Source organism: Drosophila subpulchrella, chromosome 2L, assembly GCF_014743375.2.
Source record: "Drosophila subpulchrella strain 33 F10 #4 breed RU33 chromosome 2L, RU_Dsub_v1.1 Primary Assembly, whole genome shotgun sequence".
Classification (NCBI taxonomy): domain Eukaryota; kingdom Metazoa; phylum Arthropoda; class Insecta; order Diptera; family Drosophilidae; genus Drosophila; species Drosophila subpulchrella.
In genome coordinates this window covers 16836658-16860239 of record NC_050610.1, presented here as the reverse complement: position 1 = coordinate 16860239, position 23582 = coordinate 16836658, and the positions used below count along the sequence as shown (strand labels likewise).

The following is a 23582-nucleotide window of genomic DNA, read 5'->3' as shown; positions in this document are numbered from 1 at the left end:
TGCAGTCGGTGGACGAGGGACAAACAGACATACATATTTACATGGGTATGGGATATGTAACATCTTCATAAGCAGAAAAGACGGCTACACTTTTATGCCTAAGACATTTCGTCTGCGAAATGTTGGTATTAGTTTATTTACCGTTACACGCTCAGTTACGGCTAACACAGACACACACACACACTGACTCAGTAGAAGATAGAGTCATTTGGCACTGCCATTAATGTAGCCGCTAAGTGGCTATGTCATGCTAGGCTGGTCCAACTCCCCAATATATTTAGGTATATATACTTCTATAAAAATAAAAGAGAAAAAAACCGAACCGCAAAAGGCTGTCAAGAGGGGCCCAAAAGATTTCCGGCTGAAAAGGGTGCGTGTCTTCTGCCAACTGAAGAGAGAGATGACGACGAAATGGAAGGCCTTTTGCATATTTCATAAGCAATTACTAAGCAAAACCAGCGAAAGCGCGTAGGCGGATTTCAGTCATTTGTCGTTCTTGCGTTGACTTACCAACGTATAAAAAATATATATATAAAAACAAAAAAAAATTAGCAACAAACATTAGTCAACAAAATTAAATCGCCACTCGTCCAACTCTAAATTGGCGCTGATGACAAGAAGTGCTTAAAAGTGGCCCACATAATTTATGATTTCATTTTATGACAGCACACACGCAACCCTCAAATTGTTCTTTATGCTTTTGTTTTAGCCTTTTTAAAGTCATTGCTTCCTATTATTTTGTTATTAAATTACATCAAATTGCTTTCACTCCACTCCGTGTGTCAAAGTTCAAAGCGATTGACAGCCTCCTCTCAAATTCCATCCCATTAAAAGCTGATTTTGTCGTATTACATTTGCCAAGCTATAAGCGTTGTAATGATTTTTTATTATTAATTTTTGGTTGGCTTGGATGATTCTTTGAAATGGGTAACAAATTGTGCCACCGCTCTTAACAAAGGGAATTACCTGTAAAAATAAATGAAATAATAATACAGAAATGATAATGAAGTGTTTGGGATTTTTAATACTAGATGATTTATGATTAGACAATAATAAAGATATTTGTTTAAAAATATTTTAAATGATTTGAAGTGCTTAACAAGAATTTCTATTTAACCATATATTAACGGAAGAAATATATCTGTATTTATTAAATTATCAGTTAAAGTATGTTCATCCAAAACTATAGCTCCTTCTACTGTTGCTAACTTAATACCCTTGTAGCTTCCAGGGATGTGATTGATTTCCTACTTCATCCAGTAGTCCAGTCCCTTTTAACTGTCCGGCAATCCCAAAAGCACATTGTACTATGTTATCAAGAGGCCCGGCAACACATTGCCAAATTACGACTTGATTATCTCTCGTAGCCATCGCTAAACAAAAGGCAACAATTATCTTAATGCCAGGTGCAAGAAATTAATGTCCTGTAAGCACATTTCAACACAATATAACTAACGAAGACAGGGACTATGACTACGTCTATGAGTATAACGATGTCATCGCACTTAATCTCCGATAAAGGCGTGCGTCCTTTGTCCCCCATTTCGTATTATTTCGTAGCATTTCATAGGCATAGAGAGGAGCACCAAGTGAACATCGAAATATAGATTAGAGAAAAGGCACCGACAAATCGCTGTCTGTCTCTGCCAGTGGAACTAGGACATGGCTTCAAATGCCTCAAACCCATTACAAGTCCTTTTTTCTTCTTCATTCTATTTTTTTTGCTACCTTTTCTACGCTTCGTAGTCGTTGGGTGTCATCTATTTGTATTTTTATGTGCTTACTGTCAACGAAATAATTGACTAACATTGTGAGTTCCTTGGGTTCAGCTGCGAGTGGTTAGCTGTTGACATCTTAAGTGAAGGGAAGAGTAAGTGCCGAGGAACCGGAAATGTTTTAACTTGTATTTAGATGGAACAGAAGATGGTATTCTTTAAGTAAAAAGTCTATTTAAATAAGGAAAAGTGCTTTTTCAACTTATGGTTCACAAAAATGATGACAAACAAAAAACTACATGAGTTTATCAAATCAAATAGATGGGAAAACCATAATACATTTCATTAGTTTTTCTTATACAATGCAAATACTAGCTAACTATAGATTTTATAAGTGATTATTTTATATGTTTGGTTGGGATTATACTTTTTTTCTCCTTTTTTTTTATCATAATCCTTGGTACCATACATTTCTTTCAGTCATTTTATGGCTTAAACGCTGGCATACCCTTAGGCTTTATGCCTTTCCAATGCATTGAGCCACAGCAATATACAACAGAAATCGGTGAAACTTTTACGAGTTTACCAGTGAAGTCCACCTGTTCGGCATACAAAACTAGGAGCCATTTCCCTTTTGACTACCCTATCATATACATATACATATCCATACTACCGACAATATTTGGTGCGTGGGGAAACCAATTTCCTTGGCGTAGCACTTACTGCTATTTTGGTAATATGACCATTTTATGGCTCACGCATGTGTAGGCGGTTGGGGACGAGAAGGTGCTAAAGCTAAACACGTACTACACAGGATAGGCAGCCTTCAGCGAGGGAAAGTAGGCAGATGAAATATGTGCACAGCAGCGGCACCTGCTTTTTTTTAATGAAACAATCTCTGCAAATATGATATTTTGTATGCAAACATGCAAAATATTGTTGCGGGACTCACCGAAAAATGAAAAAAATAAAAGACGAACACGAAAAGGTAGAAAAAGCGCACTCATCGTAAAAATAAATAAGCCTGGGCCCATGCTGAGCCGTGATGGAGGACTGCAAACGTTGGACTTGCTTGTGCCTTCAAAAAAAATAAAATAAATAAATAAACAAATATTTGCGTTGACAATAAGCTGAGGAAAGAGGGGAAAATGTACTATGCCCCCCAGAATATGATTTCTCTGGAATTTCAAGAGATTAACAAACGTTTTTTAAAATATACTCTACAGAAATGGCGAGGAAAGTAAATACTAGTCTCCAGATTATATGTAAAATCTACTTTTTTAAATCCAATTTTCAGTAATACTTGATTGGGTATACCCTTTTTCACAGAAGAATTACGGTTTTGTAAAAAAAAGTATGACCAGTTAAGGATACCGGAGAAATGGGAGCTCTTAAAGTGACTTTACAAGTTTTATAATAACATTTAAAAATAGTTTGATTTTCATTGTACATCAAGACATAATATAAAACATCAAATAAAAAATCAAATGAGCCTAAGGCACCTAAAGTCAAAAGATTCACATTTTTAATACATCAAACCATGTTTGGTAAACAAAAATTGTCAACTAAATTCTAAATAAGAACTCATTTATATATAATATATAAGGTTTTTTCATTTTTATTTACAAACAACTTCCCCCCCCCCAAAAAAAAACACTTGTCACTTCGTTTGGTGGCACTCAATACTCGTTTGAGGTATTGTATATCAATAATTCAATATTTATTTTCATTTTTGTCGCAATTTTCGGTTTCTTATTTTCATCTCAGATGAAAGTCGTAACGAGGAAATTTAATCTTTTTTCACGTTCCTTTTTGGTATCTTCACCTCCTGGCAGTTTCACTTCCTTGTACTCTTCTCGCTCTACCAATAAAATGTACGCCAATATTTTTTCTTTTCGTGGAAGGAGCCGAAAACCCAATTAGTTGACGATTGCGACGTTGATGTTGGCATTTGACATTTCAGTAAACGGAACTGACTGACTAGACCTTCTTATACAACACCAATTGAAAATGAAACTCCACAAATTGTATTTACAGCAATAAAGTAAAAATAAATCAGGTTTCCGTTGCACAGAAATTGATAATCAAATCAGAAAATAATTGAAACGACAACTATATTGCATTTGATTTTGAAGGTGTATGGTCTAATAATATTTTTTTAGACGGGAGATGTCATTATTATGAATCATACTTTTTTTAGGCTAAAAATAATGATAAAACGAGTAATAATAACAGGAATTTTTGTATATAAAATTTGGTTTTTTAGTTGTTGATTTTAATGTACTACACAAAAGCAAAATTAGGTTTTTAAATACAGTACTCTCTAGTTGTATTTAAAAGTTTCTTATTTATAAGTGTATAATTTTTGGGTTTTTTTCTGCCAGTGCCTGGTTGCTGCCTTTAAAATTTTTGCATTTCCTATCGAGTTTATCACTCTGTCTATCTGCCGCCCACAAATCTATATGGAATGTCGAACATAGTCCGTCTTCCGCCCACCCCACTAATTAGAATTTTGTGCCCTGATATTTCTCGGGCTTTTCTCTTTGGTCATTTGCACACTTTACATGGCTCCATGTCTTGTAGTCCCAGCGGAGAACGACATTTGTCTGGCTGTCCAGTTGTCCAGTCGTCCAGCAATGTGTCCTGCAGCCATATTATACCACCCAACGTTTCCGTTTCCTTCTTGGCTCCCAGCCCGCTTTTCCAACAAAGCTGTCAACAAATTAACTGTGACGCTTATGGGGAAGCGGACATATGGATGGGGTTTATGGGGTTTATATAGTAGGGAGTGTGGGTCGGCAAGTGGAACGGAGGATACTGTTTTCAGGGCGATTGGGCTCGACATGCTTGGCATGTTTTGTTTCCCAGTTTTAGGCGGGAATATGTGTCGTAAATTCACCCACACATTTCCCCAAGAGGCTCAAAGTGCCAGCTGCTCTTGGCCACAAATATTGAACAATTAGCTCTGCTCAGGGCAAACATTTACTGGTGATTTAAATTTTTCTGCCCCCTATACTTTACGCCAGGGAGTTCTTTAAATGCCCCTTAATCTATCACATTTGGGGATCCTTTCCTTCTGTATGTGTGTACTGTATCAAAGGGCATTCGAAATTCGTTTGGTCTAGCCTACAGTTTAGGTGTTAGCAATTGCTGGGCTTATAAACGATGTATATTTCTTATATAAATAATTCTGGTACGTGTGGTAATGATGCCGACACGTGACAAGGCGACAACAGGGAGGTGCTAAAGGATCTAAAGGAGCAGACGGAGCGTAAAGTAGACAAAAGGCGCTGAAACCAGATATATTTTTCGGCAATATTTATTATGGCAGCCTGCAAAGGTGTATAAATTTGCATGAGAAACTGCCTGGAAGAAAGTAACACTGCGTGTGTGTGTGTGAGCGGTATGTGTGAGGTCCTTGAGCAGGAGAAAAGCACTGCATAAGCAAATAAACAAACAATACATAAATTTTTGAGACCAACATGAATTGTATGGGGGCTCCTTATGCCGGGCACGTTTTCCTTCTTTTTTACCATTCCATCTCTTGCCGCCTCACAATGTTCTTGGCTTTTTGATTTTGTCCTGCTGAGCACCTTGACTATTGTCCTGTTTTTTTTTTTGCGGTGGCTTGACATTGGCTTTGATAACAATAATAATCATAATAATAAGAGCGTATAATACCAATCATTTTGTGACCCCTAAACGTTGCACACCTTAGCTAAGGTCCTTCCCCTTTTACTAATAAATACAATTGAGCAGTATACTTTTATAGACTGTATATTTTATTTTCTTTCTTCAACAAAATTTGATTACTTATGGCTATATTTATATATATCACAATATTGATGGGCCACACATCATCATCATTTTGGAGGTATCTGCAATAAAGAGGGAATAAAAACATTTATAAAATTATACCAAATGTTTATTTACACTTAATAAAATGTAAAATTTTTATATCTTTTATTTATAGGTGATGCAAATAAACTGAAAAGTGCTGTAGAGCTGAATGGACAACAAAATTGAAGTTATGTTTCAACACGTGAGTATTTTCTTTTACATTCTCCTAATCTGTTACTAATATTTAAAGAACTCTTCTTACGAATTTACAAACATGAGAGATATGCAGTTATTAAAATATATAAAATAATCTTAACTTATGAACATTTTCAGGAAGCTTCCTTTTGAAATACTTATTTGAAAATAAACTTATAATAGAGCTGTTAATGTTCCTTATAATTAAATATATTATAACTAACTATGCAAAAATATAATTGAAATATTATTACAAAAAATTACAAAGAATAAGACTTAATAAAGGGGAACTTCAAAATATCATCTGGGTAACAAATCAATAAATCAAACAATAAACCCTATAAAGCTGGATTTAAAAGTTAAGAACTCTCGCTAATGACAATTTTGCCGTTTTGAATTATTCAGTTCTCTTCTTAATCTTATCTAAATACTTTGCTTTTAGCACATGATCCTAATTTTCTAAAATTGATGATAATGTTTCTGTTTTAAAAAATCTTTAAAATATCTTTTAAAAATATCTTTAGTATACGTTCTAGGAAACATATTTACCAAAATCACTATGACTATTGGACTTTTTCCCATAATTAAGTGTTAAATTTTTTAAAATATTTAGGAACACAACTGTAAGAAAAAGGACTTTAGAATGCTACTTAATACTTTTTAAATACATTTACATTTATTTGTTTAAGTCGTTACGGCAGTAATCCATAACCCCTTCAATAGACAAGAACTGAAAAAACATTCGCATTTTCCCATACTGGTCAGGCAAAAGTCTTTCCCTCGGCTATCACATATTCATCTCTTGCTCATTTGTCAGGGCTTGTCAAATCCGGTCAACAACTTAGCACACCCTGAGCTCTTCCCAAGGAGTTTATTTTTTGCTATCCCTTCTTTTTTTGCGATTATCAATTGGCATACGTGCCAAGGCAAGCTTGAGAAAGCTTTTCAAGTGTCTAGACTTCTGACAACTATGGAATGAATGCAGTAAACAGTTGCCCAAGAATATTTGCCTTTCACTCAAAGTACCCAGGGATTGACGGTTGGGGAGGTGGTGTGCTAGAGTGATTTGAATCTGTTCAGAAATGGACGATGTATCCCGGCTTAATTACTTCGTTTGGTAAGCAGAAATGGGGAAGAACCCGAACCCAGTGCCCCAATCGAACTGATTTGATTGTGGGCCGGCTCGTTTAATGCAATATTCCCCATAAAGAAGGCTTTTGTGTGCCAGTGTTGTTTCCATCTCATGCGGGTCCTTTCAAAAACTTTGTAAACCGGTCAGGAATATCCTTGTCATAGACCACACACACACAGAGACAAGACAGACACACACAAAAGTAACAAATTAAACTGTTCCTATTTGCAAATGAATTGTGCGTGGCGTAATTTCGCAGAAAACTTTCTAAGGGATAAGGATGGAATTGGTATGGTTTGCACAAGGCACACACGTTCCTTCCGCTTGAAATAAAATAAGTAGTATAATACAGAAGGCAACTTTGCTGGCATCGAAATTGAAATGAAAGAAAAGGATTCTTGAGAAAAAAGAAAAAAAAAAGGGGGGAAGGAAGCTTTGTATCTCTGCTGATATCTCTTTGTGCGTGGTCGTGTGTCCTTCTGTCTTTTGTGGGTGTATGTGTGTATCTACGGGTGTTTCTGGTGTCCTGGCCTGGTAGAAACTTTTTGTGAGGGCCCAGTTCCTTTCTGGCGTTTCATACGCTCAATTGCTGGTGGTTAGCCGAGCCCGTCTGCGTGTTCTGGTCGACAGTCAATTGAAAATGAAATTGGTAAAAGTTAGCCAGAAACAGAACCGAAAACTCTTCGGTGTGTGGGCATCTGTTCTTTTTTTTTTTTTTAATGCTGAGAAGATACCCACAGGGGGATTGAAGAAATGCAGGGTTACGTGCGGACAAGCATGCATAATGAGACCCACGATCCTTTGGATACCTGGATGCGGGTTACCTTTGCAAATTAATACTAAAGAGACGCGTAAAAGTATGCAATGCCAAGTAGCAAGCAGATATGTACGTGCCTGCTGCACAGTGTGTCCTTTCTCCCTCCTGAACTAAAAACGAACTCTTGCTCCTTTATTTTTATGAATACTTATCGCTACTTTACTCTTTGATCGTAAACAAAAAATGTACGCAAAAGTTTTCTTTGTTTGGCGCATATTTCATCAATGGACACGTCCTCTTGTCTTGGAATTTTTATAGATTCCACTTTTTGAGTGCATTTGCTTGTTGCGTTGACTACGCATATTCCCCTCTATTTTGTGCGCTTTGTCACTTTTTTTTTACGATATATCAGCGAACAATTTGGCTCACACACACTTTGTGACAGATTGTTGAAGATTATGTTCGGCGAAGTGGAGGACTCTGGGTTTTGGGTGCCAGAAGGGATTATCTGGGATGCGTTTTTAGTGTTCAGCTTTCACTATGTCATACATAATTGAAAAACACTTTAAGGTAATCAGGTGATTATAAAAAAAGTTAATAAACCTTTGGGGTTTTAACCAAAAAACAAGCAGGAACTTACAGCATAAATCTTTAAAAATCTGTAACACATTATAAAAAAAATTGCATAAATCACCTATATTTACTAAAACTGTTGGGCCTAGAATTTTAGAAAACACATTTTCGTTGTGCCGTTTTTACATAAAAATATCTTTTCTATTTTACAATCAAATATTAGAAGTGTGCCTAAAGAGAAGCTCTCTAAAGATATAAGTGCTAGTCCTGAAGAGTATTTGTAAACTGTTTTCCATTTTAAAATGAAAACATTTTATAAAAGCCAGGTGGCGGCAAAAAAAATATTTCTCTACAATGTCTGAGCACATAAAAAACACTTTTTAGAAACACTAACGGCGTCAAAAATATTTTATTCATTGTTTCTTTGTAATAAAATAAAAAAACTGATTATCAAATAATTTTGTATACCTTAAACAAATTTTAATATAAGTTTAAACATACTTACTTTTTATACAGCATTTATAAGTCAACAGAGTCGTCAATCAGTCATCGTTGTAAAAAGTATCTTTGGCACACCTTTTTTAGACTTGTTATCCTCACTTCTGAAAAATAGAGCAAAAAATTGTTTTGTTTAAAGAGACTGTGAAAAAATAAAAATGTGGTTTTAATTGCAAAGTATAAAAAAAGTGTCAGTTCTACATTTCTCTCGATTTTTTCGTGATTTCTGTGCTGAATTTGTGACAAAGCTAATGCTGTTTGCTTTTCCATTCGCCTAATTTTGTTTGCAATTGATAACGGAGACATTTTTTCCATTTGCATTTCGAACTTTTTAGGTCTGAAATGGGATACAAATGCATTGTCATTTTTTTTCCTTCGTGTTCTAGCTTTTTCTGTATATTTATGCAAATGAATTTGATATCGAACATTTTCATCTGGAATTTGATTTTACTTTTTGCTGAATATTTCCCATGCAAATATGTATGAATATGCCAATTGAACTGGCTTAGTTCTTAATCCTAATAAATGGTAAACGTTTGTCAATAGTGGAGGCAAACAAAAGTTGGCCCCAAAACAATTATATTTCTTTTTCTTTTTTTTTTGTTCTGACCGTTTTGTATGTCAAGCCGCACAAGCAAATTCACATGTAAGAATAAACATAATTTCACTTCATATGTGTAATAGCTGTTTCTTTTGAGAAATTTGATTCGTTGATGCTATGAAAAAATTGCGGGAGAAGTATAATTTATATGGGTTTTTAAAAAAAAGTGTCTAAAAGTATGCTGAAGAAAAAATAACGTCGTTTTTTAAAAACGAATCTATTGCACTTTTAGATAATAAATGAATTATTGCATACTTTTAGACACCTTTGTAATGTATTTTTTTTATAACATTAGTGGTTTGTGTGGCATTACGGATTATAATTTTGTTCTATAAAGTGTATTTAGCACTCTAACAAATTAATCTGTTTGATTTTTATGTTTATCGCTCTCTAATTGCATTTATTGTCTTGTAGGCATTTTATGGACCATACCGTGGCCCCTTTATTTTGGTGGCATTATTAGCAAACGCACTCGCACACAAAAGAAATCGCACATAAAAATTTATTACCACCACTCCGACACCGTCGCAATTTTTTCACATTAAAACCGCATAAAAATAAATAAAATAAAAAGCTGGCGCAAAAGTAACAAAAAAAAGAAGATATAATTTCTTTTTGGTGGGATACTCACATGAGCAACAAATGCACTTCATCGGCAGATCTTCCATCTTCTTGGCTTTTTGTTTGGGTATTTTCCCAGTTTTTCCCACGGCGACTGCTACTGTGTCGTTTACATATCGTTTTTGGCCCTCTTCTCCTTCTTTTTTCTGGGCCACGTTGCGCTGTCTAAACGATTTACGACACTTTTGCCAACTGCCTGACGCACACACATTTGCAATATTGTTTGTTTGTATGTTTCTGTGTGTGTGTTTTGGTCTGATATTAGCATTAAACAAACCCACACACACACAAACAGGAGTTAACTTGGCCAAAAGGCAACACAAAAATGCCGCACACGTTCGTTTTTATTATGTTAAATGTCTCCTGGGGCCTTGAACGGCATCTCAGCATCTGCAAGTTGTTGTTTCCATCTCTTTTGGTTGCTTTCTCCTTTCTCCTGCCGCCTTTCTCCAATCTCCAATCTCCATTTTATTTGGCTTTTGCTAACTGTCACTTGGCTTGTCACATTTCACATTCACTTAGACTGCAGGATTAAAGCAGTAGCGCGCCAAAAAGTATGCTACCCAGTCGAAATTAGCACAGGCTTTTTCTCGCTTTTTTCCTCTCTGAACTGCTGTGATTCGCCTTCCTGCGAAATGTCCTGCCAATGCGTCCTTTTAGCCGATTTCTGCTTACAGCCCGCCGCTCCAGTTGAAACTGACGACTGGCGAACGACGGTCAAAGTCAATGGCGGGTCTTTCGTAAGTCCTCCAGTTCGTTTTTCACCTTCGGCGGTGAGCTCGGTTTTTTGAAAGCCGAACAATTCCGATTTATCCACGTTGAAAGCTCTTTTTTTTCATCTCATCCATATCTCTTTGAGTGAGTCCTTGCTGAGAAGAACTGAGCTGGTTTAATAGCATCTTAGCCAGTTCTCTTTTGAGTGTTATGACTCGAAAATGAATTTTTGAGTGAAGTTTGTAAAAGCCTCTGTTAACTTTAGAGTTCTCATTTTAGGCAGATCTCTTAGAGTCAGGAAGACGAGTTTTAAAGGCTGGGTGTTCTATTTTGAGTTGAGTTTATAAAAACCTCTGTTAATTTCACAGAGTTCTCTTAGAGTCAGTAAAACGAGTTACATTTCTTATAAGACCTGGTTTAAAATACGATTTTGAGTTGAGTTTAACATAAAAGTAACAAATTTAAGATGAGTTTTCACCATCTAAGAGAATTCTCCCAGGCTCTAATGTTATGGCATAGAAAGACTCCATATTTATCTCAATGCTAATGTAGAGTTTTAACTCCATCTGATAAATAAGTTGGTTTTAATTTAAAGATGTACTTTTAGATGCCTCTCTTAATTCAGAATAATATATTATATTTTAAGTTGTTTCTATATCCCAGAAGCTAAGGACTTGTCAAACGTATATCTGAGATATTTTTAAAGGAAGCTCAGCAAATTATTAATTTAACAAGAAATATTTATATAACCATATATTTTATTTGAAACGTTTCAAAAGGTATTATATTAAAATATTTTTTATACAATGTGAAAGATTAGTGGTAAATCATTTTTATTGTTGTGAGAAATGTTTTGAGTAACATTTTTTTAGCGCTGTTAAGATCATAACATTTTGAGCTCTGGAGTGAACTTCAGATATTATATGAATTGCTTGGCTCTTAACATTTTTCCGAGCAATACCTTTATTGAGCTCTGCTCAAACCCACTTTTGAGTGGATGGTATTGTCCAGATTTTCTCTTTCATCTCTCCCAGCTTCGGGATGTCGAGTTTCCTCGGCTTTTCTTCTCTTTGGGAAATCCACCACACAGGACTCGCGTTCGGCACCTCCTCGGGCTCGCTGATTGACTCTTCGGCTCGATGGGCGACACACAAACGCACACACTTGACTCGAGGAAAAACACGAGCACGGCTGCTCCTAGCCTTAGCCAATCGTAAAAGTTTTGTACGTATTTAGTACAATTTCGGGATTTGGCAGGATGTAACGAACGTGTAAGAAACAGAGCGCGTCCTCCTCAGCCGTGTGTGCGATAATCAAACAGCAAATATAAAAAAAATATAATCGAAACAAAATTCGTAAAAAAATCTAACAAATCGTTTGGATACAATGATAGTGATATACCAAAATACATGATATCACCACGGATATATAATGATATAGCAAAGAGCAAAAGTCTTTTAGGAAATCCAAATCCCGGCAAAGTGATTTTAGTCAAGTTAACCAAAAACCAAATCGTCGAAGTCTTCGGCTTGCCTCGGTTCAACCCCCGCCCCTCTCCTCATGTTGTACTCGTATGTGTACTTGTTTCTGTGAGCGTGCTTCTTGCCGCAAGCCGGTTAAAAAAAATATTTCGATAATTACAAACCACCTCAAGTTGTGGGTGGGAAATTTCCGTGAAACGCGAAGCATAATTAACGAAGAATAACTGAGGATGCCGATAATACCTGGCAGATAAATCGGTAAAAATTTAAAGCAGAAAAAAATTATCAAAGCCTTTGTGTGTGTGTGTTTGACCTGGAATTTTCTTATGAATAACGTTAAAGTCCTTATCGTTTTGGCCCCAGCTAATAAGAAACGCCAATTTTGTCCCTATTCGAGATGGAGATTGAAACGATTGCCCAGAAAATCTTTCGGTATCCCCCCAACCAATTCTTCAGTAATAGTGTCGTTTCCTTTATTTGTCCTTTTATGTTTACCTTTTTTTTTTGGGTAAGCTTCCTCGTTTCGTCGTGGTTTGGTTTAGTTTCCTCGCACACAATTGAAAATTCAATTGATTTACAAAATGAAGTTTACTGGTTGGGACGACAGATACTTTTTATCTATTTTCATTTGCAGTTTTACGAGCTACTACCATTTGTGCCATTTTTTTTCGTCTTCTTGGCTTAAAGCAAAACTGTTGGCCATTTTTCACAGTTCCTTTTTAGGGGTTTGTTGAGGTCCTGGAGGGGTTTTCTCTGCAGTTTGGTGCGAAAATAACGCTGCGTCCTAGAAGGATTGTTGCGGCTGATGTTTTCGTTGGTTTCCGATTCGGGTGTGCCGAGTCGAGTGTGTGTTTGTGATTGGAGCGGCCTAAAATCGTTTTAGGACCAGCTGCGAAGTGATTTTCAGCTAAGGCAAAAAGAAAAAAAATACGAAAAAGTACAAAAATAAAAAAGGCCTGCAGTGTGTGGAGAGTGGGTCCTGCAGATTGACATAGTTATGTCCTCGGCGAGTAATGGGAAATCCTTGGCAAGAGCTCAAGAAAATTTAAGTTTTCCTTTTGCGCTGCCCTTGCCAGTGCTAAATCCGATTTTATACTTACTTAAAGCTACAATGTGCAGTGCTGTTGACCTCAGAGTTGTAAAAAGTATTTTTAATAATAAATAAATTGTGCTTAATTTTTGCAAGGGATTTTCGTGATAATAAACATGCAAACTGATTTTATGCATATAAAAATGATATAATTTATAGTTTATGAATAATTCATAAATTGATAACATGAAAACAAACTAAATTTGATATTAAATTAATCTTTGAAAGGTATACTTTATATTAACTAGTCAATTTTTCAGTTTTTCAATATGAATTAAATTCTTTGAATAGTTGCTTTGTCAAAATGCCTTTTAAATCTTAAATAACAAAATTATGTACATTTCATAAATCCTTGGCGAGTATTTAGGATTTTTCTTTTGGAGGAGCAACTTAATGCCAGCAAAAGGCATTATACAACACAACTCAGCCTCACATGTCTTCCACTACTTGCCTCAAGAAACTTTCTCCGTTTTGGTGTCAAGAGTTTTTATTAGAACTAAAGGCGTAAAGAAGAAAAATTGCAGAAAAAAGTTCCTTTCACTCAATTTTTTTTTTCATCCAAACTTGAAATGAGGTTCGCAACAAAAATGTTTTTTCTGTGGTAGTAGAAAATGATACGTATACGACATGTATGACGAATACCTCAAATAGATTGCATATAAATATAAGAAGAGCTTTTTGGGTTGAATGAAGTAATCATAAGATCTTGTTGTCGACAGCAATAGTTATAGGCTAATTTATGGTTTACATTAGCCTAATTGAAATTATATCGGTTTATATATATCATTCAAAGGCCTCTCAACGAGGCTAAAACAAATGTGCTTAGAGGTTAATTAGGTGCTGACCGAGTTGAGATAATTATGCAATTTGTTCGTTATATATTAATTGGTGACTAGTACTAATGATTGAAAATAGGAGATAAGAGTAACCGTTTCTCCTGGGCAAAATGTGAACAGAGGTCCTATGCTTATGGGCCTTAAAAGCAATGGAAAAGCACTTCAACGAGCCCCCTTCTGTCTGTTCAAATAGCGTTTTACCAACCGTTCGTCATGGCGTGGTTGGCGCTATAAAGGCGGCCGATTGGCCACACCCACGCTTTTTCCACGCTTGTTGTTGACGTTTACAATTTGGTGTTGAAAACTTCAGCTGGAAATTGGGTAATACTCGTGATGATGGCGTTGGATGACTGCATCGAAATCCTGCATTAAGTACCCCCGTGTCTGTATGTATGTGTAAGCGAAGGGGTTTTGCAACAAAGAAATTTTAATTTATATAGAATGAGTTTGGGGGGCGGTAGGTTTGGTAGGTAGGTAGGTAGGTAGGTAAATCCTTCCATTTCATATCCCTTCGCTGCAATCGTCAACATTCCGATGTTCGTGTTCTGTACTCACAGTGCACTTATTCACTCGCACACACACTTGCATACCAACGAAAAAAAATCCAATTATTTTAAAACTTTTGACAACTGCAACAACAACAGCTATGAAAACAATAAGAAAACTGACTGAACAGCCAGAGGCAACAAAAACAATATATAGGAGAAAGTCGAAAGTCCGCAAAAAATCAAGCAGAAAAAAGGAAGAAGAAGAGCGTGAGTGGTTGAAAAGGGTTGCCAGCCATTATAACTTCACTTGAAAAGTTTAATTGATTTTTACAAGTGCATATATATAGGGGGCGATGGATGTATATATGGTAAGGATTGGGGTATTGTGAGGAGTTCAGGCCTACCTGCAATCGTGATTTTTTTTTTATTCGTTCAGCTAAGTGGGTCTATAACTTGGTGTAAACAAAGTAGATGCAAAAGAGCTGTAGAGAGGGTAGAAAAGAAATCAAAAGTAGCATAGGCCCCCATGAGCTGAGGTGCAAATTGGTTAGGCTCTTCCAATTGGTTTGGCTTTTATAGTTTGTACAATTCTTGCCTAACTTTTTGGTTTTTTATTTTCTTTTTTTTTTTCTTTCTATTGGACTGTTAAGCCTGACTTTTTAATTGCTGCTGAGTGTGCTCCTGTTACTGTAATTATTGGGTTAGCCTTTGAGGGATTTGCTTTTAGGTGATTGCCTTAATGAGTGCTCAACGTTAGGCCAAGAATTTGGAATAAGTCAACGATTTACTTTGTTCGCAGCAAAGCGTTTAACTAAATTTCTTGGGATCGCATGTGTAAATTCTGTTATTTGGTTTTTGGACTTTACAGACAATTTAGATGACATCTTACATTAGATTTCCTTTACTTTTATTTTCAAGGAGCTGGTACTTTAATGACAATGAAAAATACATTTATTTGCCTTTGTAAAAATTTTGCATTAATTGAACTTAAATTGATTCTTACTGCTTAAAAGTTATTTGTAGGATAAAGATTTAAGAAGATTAAAAATGTATTCTTGCGAGAGACAAAAGTTTAAATCAAAAATATATTTAGTTTTGATTTCTGGAAGCTAAACGAGGCCAATGGATTCACATTTTTCCCCCTTTGCCACAAAACCACACACAAAGGTCTCTGACAATTTAAGCCAGGTCGACTGACTTTTATCCTTAACAATTGTTTTTCCTTTCTCTTTTTCTCTCCCCTTTCTTCTGTGTGTCATTTCTTTTTGCAGGAACATCAAAACGGCAACCAAAATTGAATCACAAAAAAAAAGAAAAGAATAAATCAATAAGACAAAAGAATAAACTGCATATCTCAGATTATATTTTAGATATAAATCATATAAATATAAGAGTTCTTTAAGTATTAAGTTCAGGTTTAGGCAGGTAAAGGTATTTGGTCAGATAAGTAACAACAGCTTCCCTCCACATGGTAACCATAAAATGATGATACAACGACGACTGAAATAAATTTGGCTCTTGGAACTGCTACGGAAAATGTCGACAACAATCAATATGTGTGATCCACAACGACAACAACTTGTACAACCGAATGCGACGTGACGACAACAATTGCAAATATTTATAACGCATACGACATGTTGCTATCATGCCAATAATGATGATGACATCGCATTTACTAACACATCTTGTAATATCCGATGATTTTCGGCTTGCGAAAATGTATTTAACGAACGATTGAAACATCCATATAATACTAACTACGACTATAAAAAATCAATAACTTAACTACAAATACAAAATACACTCAACCCTACACTGACCCACAAAAAAATAAACACCCCACTTGAAACAAATTGTGTTCATTTTCCCCTATCGACTTTCAATTTTTGAATTGGCACCTTCAGCAAAAGCTTAAGTGCCATTTGGCGAAAGAGTGAGTCCGTCAGCCAAATAGTAAGTCTGACAGAGACATAGCCTGTGTAAATAAAAGCATTTAAAATTATTAAGCATTGTTGTTGTTACCAACGGTCGACACCCCCAATTTCCGACTATACAATATCTATATATTGAAATAATGGGTCTGCAGATGACAGCAGCCAGTCCATTTGCAGCTCTCAGCCTATTAGTGTTGTTCTTGCTCACCTGGACCCCCACAATCGTCGATGCAGCCCGTAAGTATTAGCCTTAAATTGTTTTAAAAACTTTATTAATATTTTTAATATACTTGACACTTTATTTTTCCGGTCGGCCATATTTATGCCGCCACTTTACACACAAGTTAGGCTAAGTTTACGTTAAGTTCCGCTCTTAATTTGGAACATTCTTGCCAGCGAGCTCAACTTTCAAGTGGAGTTGAGTTTACTTGGATTTCAGCTAAAGTTCGCTCGGCTCAAGTGCTAAAATTAACTTGGACGAGCATAATATTTATAAAGCTCAAGCATTTGAAAATGAAAGAAAAGAATTTTAATCAGTTGAAGCTCAAATTAGCCAAAGCAGAATCAGGAAAAGGAAGTCTTGAACAATTTTAATTAAAAGAAAAGGAGTTTGATGGCGATACCAATATTGCTGTATATACTTACATACTTGGGGTGATATTTTAATTAGCAGGGTAGACCCAACTTCTGTGGTTTTAAAAAGCATCGATTTAATTATCACATCATATTAATGTTTAATGGTATGTCATATCATATCATATTATATTATATCGTATTATTTCATATCATATTATATCATATCATATTATATCATATCATATCATATAATATCATAACATATCATATCATATCATATCTTATCATATCATATCATATCATATCATATCATATCATATCATATCATATCATATCATATCATATCATATATCATATCATATCATATCATATTATATCTTATTATATCATATTATAGCATACCAAATCATATCTTATCATTTTATCACTTTTAAATAAATATGCAACTGTTATTTGATTATATCTTTTAACCTATAGTGTTCTTATTTTTAAATGTTCACATGTGTGGGTATAATAGATATAGAAAAAGTAGCCTTTGTGAATAATGCCTTGTAAAGAACCCAGTTTTCACAAGAAACCTGTTCCGTTTCACATTCTTGCTAATTAATGAGCACAGAATTTCATAATTTGCTTTGCTTACATTTCGAATTCAATTACCAATTCCGCCTAACCAAAGTCCGGCCCACTGGAAGTCATTTTCGTCACTTAGGAGAATGGAAAAACAAATAACAATCAAAGTGTTGACATTTCAGAATTGCAGTCAAATGTGGCTCATATTTTGCAAGGCCTTTTGTGGAAATGGAGGTGGGATGTGCAAGTGGAAGTGGAAGTGTCGGGGCTGACTTGTGCCTCCTGGCGCTATCCACTCGCCGTGGCACTTACCTTTCATAGACGCTTCATTTCATTTCAGAGGGGTTGCAGAATGGAAAACTGGGGTGGGGTACTGGGGTGGCAAAAGCGGTACGTGGAGCGATAAACAAGCTGCAGGGGACGACAGAGTCAGAAAAACAGGGCAACACAAACATTGCACATCCTGATGTATTTTCTGGTTTTGTTGCCATTTTATTTGTTGTCGTTACTGGGTAGCTGGTAGCTGGTAGCTGCTGCTTTTGCTTTTGCCTGCTTTTTCCCCTGGTTAGCCTGCAGTTTGCAGTTTGCAGTTTGCAGTTTGTCGCACCTCTTTTTGTGTATGTGGCATTAAATTGAAATTTATGCGGCACTTTGCCGCGTGAAATGTTTGTACAACTCGTTGCGGGTTGCGGCTAGGTCCCTATTTTTTTTTGTGTTTTGTTTTTTTTTTCCTGCCGAAGCTCTTCGGGCGTTGACAGAGCGACAAACTGTTGGACAGCAGCATTGCAGGCGAAAGTATCTAAAAACATATGCAAAACTGTTTGCTGTTTGCCATGTAAATGGTTTTTGGGCCCTCACTACCGGCTTTTTGTGTCTCGTATTTTTTTTCTTTTTGGTTTTAGCCCTGCTTCCACCCACTTTTCGGCCAGCTAATTTGTCGTTTGTTGAAAATTATGACACAAAAGCCCCGCTCGACAATTGCCGACTTAACTCAACTGTTGTCCAGCTCCGAAATATTTCACGCAAAAGGCAACTTATTTCACTTTTGGGTTTTTGCAACAAGTTTTAATTAATTTGCCGCAACTCCGCAGCTCCAATGCTCCAATCTCTTGCTTTCCTTTCATTTCACTCATCAGTGGCAAAAAAAAAAAAAAACCAAATTCGAGGAGCAGGAAAAAGTTGATGCTACGATAATTTGAAAAGTTTTCGTTTAGACAGCGAGCGCGGTCCAAAAAAAAAACGAACTAAAAGATGGGAATGTGGAACAGCAAATGTCAGAACGGCCTGGGAAAATCGCTACCTAAACTAAAGGCGAACGGCACTAAACTATATGTGCGTACCCACCCATATAGGCTATATTAAGCCGCAAATAAATGCCAGAGCCATAATTAACATATAGCAAAAGTTTTACCACTCATCCCTTATCCCTTGGCAAAAAAAGGCGGAAAAGTGTCTGGATGAAATATGGTTAAAGTCGATTTCCGCTCGTGTTTGCTTTTGTGGGGAGAACTAATCCGAAATTGATAACTTTCGGCTTGATGGAGTTCGCCAAGCGAAAGGTAATTAAACAGCAGACGTGAGAGTAATCGGCTGGGTAAGGAAATTCCAAGGCAGGCAATCACAAATCAATTCCAAACTTTTCCCATGGATATATATTATTTTAGGGGGTTTTTATAGATAGACCATCAATACGCTTAAAGGAATATCACATAGATTAGTAAATATTTTAAGTTTACCTTACAGAAAAGTGGGACTTATATTTTAAATTAAGAAAGGGTTAGGCAATTTCACGGCTGGCAATCACATATTAAATCCCAACTTTCCCCATGGATGAATGTTATTTTAGGGAGTTTTTATAGATAGACTATCAAAACACTTAAAGGCATAACCAACAGATTAGTAAGTATTTTAAGTTTATTTTGAGTTTAGCTAAAAGAAATCATGAATTTAATATTTTGAATTAAGGAAGGGTAAGGAAACTTTAAGGCAGGCAATCACAAATCAATTCCTAACTTTTCCCATGGTTATATGTATGTATATTATTTTAGGGATTTTATATCTTGCTTACCTATCAATACGCTTGAAGGGAAAATCTAAAGGTTACTAAATATTTTTAAATCAGTTATAAGAATTGGGATTTTAGATTTAGATTTATAAAATATTTTTGAAAAGCACTAAAAGATATTGTTTATAGTAAATTCCCCATGGGCAGTTTTATAAATACAAGTTAATAATGAATTTAAGAAGTCTAGGAAAGTAGCAAGCATAGCTCAACAAGAAATGTGATAACGCCCATCAATTGTTTTTCCTGGCACTTGGGCAAATGGTAAATGGCCAAAGCAAAAGCGTGTGCAATTTGCTAATGCCGCATATCATTATATTAGCAAACATCCCATATAGAAATGCTCACGATACGCATATATCTGAGTTGTTCAACAATAATAATGTCCCGACATTTATCACATTTTTTTCGCGTTGTTCGTCGACGGACAAGTGACCAGCTAAAGTGGCTCTAAAATTTCAGTGCCCAAATGAGTGGAGGACCGCCCAGCCCACCTCCCACTTAGTGGGTTACAAAAAGTAGAAAAAAAAAAACAGTAACAAAAAAAAAGAAGGAACCAAGGAAGAAAAGACGGAATGAAAGAAAGATAAATAAATGTTGGCAACAACAAAGAGCAAAGCGCCATAAATCTAAATAACAAATTTTTACGAGAAACGAGACCATAAATAAGATGTTTGTTGCGGCCTAGCGAAAAATAGTGTGGACCCCCGAGGGGGGATCCCCGAAATGGTTTTGTTCGGACCACATCCCAGTTACCATTTCCCAGTTCCCATTTCCCAGAGGTTGTCTCTGGCCAAGCGGCAACAATTCACCAGAGTTCTGTTAATTTAATATTATTACTTTTCATTACAAGGCCCTCTCTCTTCTTATCCCCAAAATGGCTGCACCAAAATGCTATTAGTTTTTTTTTTTATTTATTTATTTTATTTATATGCCTTTTTTGGGGGCACGGGAAGGCTGCCCCCTAAATGTCAACACATTATGTTGAGTGGAGACGGACGCTTTTAGATAAATCAACATTTATCTGCGACCATTGCTGACAATTGAAAATGACCGTCTGTATCTTTTGGCTAATTACGGCCTATTAAAAGCGCTAAATGTATTTTTGGCAAAGAGCCTATATTTATCACAGTTAAAAGGAAAACCAAAGTTGCAATGGAAATGGGAACACCTTAAAATCTTGATGGTTTCGTAGTGTTACATAACATTTTAACAAATTTTGTTTTATTATTAGATTGATTCTTTTCTTTAAGTTTTCATTTATTTTAATTATAATATTATTTTATTTTGTGTTGTATTTTATAATGTTGTATTATGTTATATATTTTATATTATATATACTTATAAAAGGTTTAGCTGATTTTAAATATACATTTTCCAATTTTACTTTACCTTGTACAATTTTTTATTTGTTTAAGGACATGCTTTTAATTAAGTTCTGCCCTCTTAAAATTATTAAGCTTAAAGGCCTTCAAGATTCTTTTAATGCAAATAATTGCATTTCACTTTCAACTGTCTCGGGACAATTTGGCATTTTTATAACCACTTTTTGGCTGGCCACTTTAATTAGAAAAAATGTTAATTTAATGCTTGGCTGGTTTTGCAGTTGACTGCTGGTTTCGGGGTGAATCGGTGTGTTTTCGGTTAATTTGCCACTTGTTTTCATTTGCTTTTACTGTGGCCCACTGATGCTGGAAAGTATGCCACACCATCCGTGGCCATGAATACTTATACTGATATGTAGCAGCTACACTCACAACACGATGACAATTGTTTGCCCATATGTCCCAGTCATATTTTCGACAAGCCGCAAAAAAAAATAAAAGGAAAGGATAAAACCAACAAAAAAAAAAAAAATATGAAAGTGGACAGTGGAAAAACTGAACATTTTGCCGCGAACACTTTTCATGTAAATGGCGAAAAATAAAAGTTTGGTCGGCCGAGTGTGTGCTAAATGATTCATGAGTCATGTGTGTGAAGTGTGCTGGGAGATTGAAGACTGTGTGTGGATATGTTTGCCCTGGGCCAGAAAAGTGCTTAACTCGTAATTTTTGTTAGCGCTGCCCTACGTGCAAATAAGGCCACTGAGGCCGCGCTTTTCCCTTCTTCTCCCCGTTTTTTTTTCCCTAGCTCACTGGGCTTTCTCCGCCTGGCTTTCTCCTATTCTCCCACAGCAACAATTTGAGTGCATTTTATTGTAGTTGTATGTGTGCGCTGGCTGCGCATGAATATTGCAGCTGATGAGCCCCTGAGCAACGGCAAAAAGGGTCAAAACTTTTAATTAATGTTTATGGCTGCACTGCGGTATCCAGTGACTCTCAAGCCTTTTAACTTAAAATTTATAAAACTATTTCTTACCGCTCGTTTTTTTATTTTTCAGTTTTGCCATCTTTATCTTGGCTTCTGCCAATTTTAATTAAAATTTTTGTTTCGGTAATATCCGTATACCCATATGTGAATCAATACCATTTAATCGATTACAGGAGTATGAGTTGAACAAATAAAATATTCAAATCATAAAGTCGTGGGTGCTGAAAGTGGCGTTAAAGAAAAGTTTTCTTTCAATAATTAATTTACACAAGTTTGGTGACATGTGCTTAAATTTTAAATTATTCATAATTTATGGTAGGAAATAAGTACACTTTTTTGCTACAGAGTTGTAATTAAAACCAAAGTAGAGATTAAAGAACATTTGTTCAATAATTGCATGAATTAATAAGGAATATAACTAGAAAGTAATTAGCAGGGAAAACATAACATTTCGCTGAGAAAATAATGAAGCGTCTTATGGCCTAGTTAATAATATTAAATTTGAGGCTTGCGGGCCTTTAAGAATATTGGTAGCACAGTTTTGGGTAAACAATCGTTCCGGTGGCAATCTTAACTCATCTCTCCACTTTAGCATATTTGGCCTAGACATGCGTGTGTTTCCCTCCATTTTGTGTTGGTCTTTCTTTTTTCTTCTAATTTTTTTTTGTTTTTTGGAGCTTTCTTTCCGCACGCAGGGGAATAATTACAAAATTTATGAGCACGACAAGGGGCGTGGTCGGTCTAATAATTGTCAATGTGGGGGTGGAGGTTCTGTTGGTTGGGGTTTTGGAGGTTGGAGCTCATAAAACTGAAGTAGTTGTAGTTATGGCTGTTTGCTGCCTGATTTGCATGTTGTTCGTTTCATTTTGGGGTTTGGTTTGGTTTGGTTTCGCTTTTCTTTTTTTTTTTATGGGGCGCACGCCAAGGGGTTAAACCGGCACGCGCTGGAAAATCTAGAATTTTGTTTTCCTTCTGGTTTTCTTTTTTTCATTTTTTTTGTTTTAATGTAATGTGCATTTTAATGTCATTATTTCTGCGTTGCTTTAAGCTGGCAAAAAGCCACCAATGCAAATTGTGTGCATGAAGGACCAAAACAAATTATACCAAAATGTAGAGAAAGCGGACAATGTTGGGGGGCTAAAAGTGAGCTATTTTTGTGTGTGGCACATAAAAACGGCAACAGCAAGAAGGGCGCCACAGAAACCACCTTGCCACACTTTCGTTCTCCTTTCAGTCAGACAAAGCAACAGCATTGTCGCTTTTGTGTTGCATAGTTGACATTGTTGGATTTCCACAAAAGGTGTAGCCAAGTCGAGCATGCCAAGGGTTGGGATTGGGTGTGTTTGGGATGGTTAGGATGGTGGGATGGTAGGATGGTTGTAGGATGGTCGGATGGATGGATGGAGCGACCACAAAGCACACACACACACACACACCGACCAACTGACTGACACTCGCCTACGACGGGTTTTACATTTGATTTGCTTTCGCCTTAGTGTGATATTTGTTTTACGCACACACAGTCACCAAAAAAAGAAATAAAGATAAAAAACCAGGGGTACTGAAGAGGCAGCGCTACAAAAATA

The 23582-nt window shown here is 36.0% G+C and overlaps 1 protein-coding gene and 1 long non-coding RNA gene across 13 annotated transcripts in view; one reads left to right on the top strand and one right to left on the bottom strand.

Annotated features, from left to right (window-relative positions):
• The window catches only part of LOC119548636 (tyrosine-protein phosphatase Lar), a 125109-nt gene that overhangs the window by 10872 nt on the left and 90655 nt on the right, over window positions 1-23582 (top strand). For 10 of the 12 annotated variants that reach the window (XM_037856030.1, XM_037856032.1, XM_037856033.1 and 7 more), the window contains exons 2-3: window positions 5689-5757; window positions 16449-16715. In XM_037856030.1, coding sequence (XP_037711958.1) covers window positions 16619-16715 — 97 coding nt within the window. In that variant the 5' untranslated portion in view covers window positions 5689-5757; window positions 16449-16618. Of the gene's footprint in view, window positions 1-5688; window positions 5758-11943; window positions 12386-15812; window positions 16716-23582 lie in introns of those variants that run through there. The other 2 variants (XM_037856028.1, XM_037856037.1) reach the window with 2 other exon arrangements.
• Window positions 5534-10612, bottom strand: LOC119548639. The gene is made up of 3 exons (XR_005219315.1): window positions 9943-10612; window positions 8718-8814; window positions 5534-5593 (listed from the first exon to the last, which is right to left on the bottom strand). It is a non-coding gene; the product is annotated as an uncharacterized LOC119548639 (long non-coding RNA).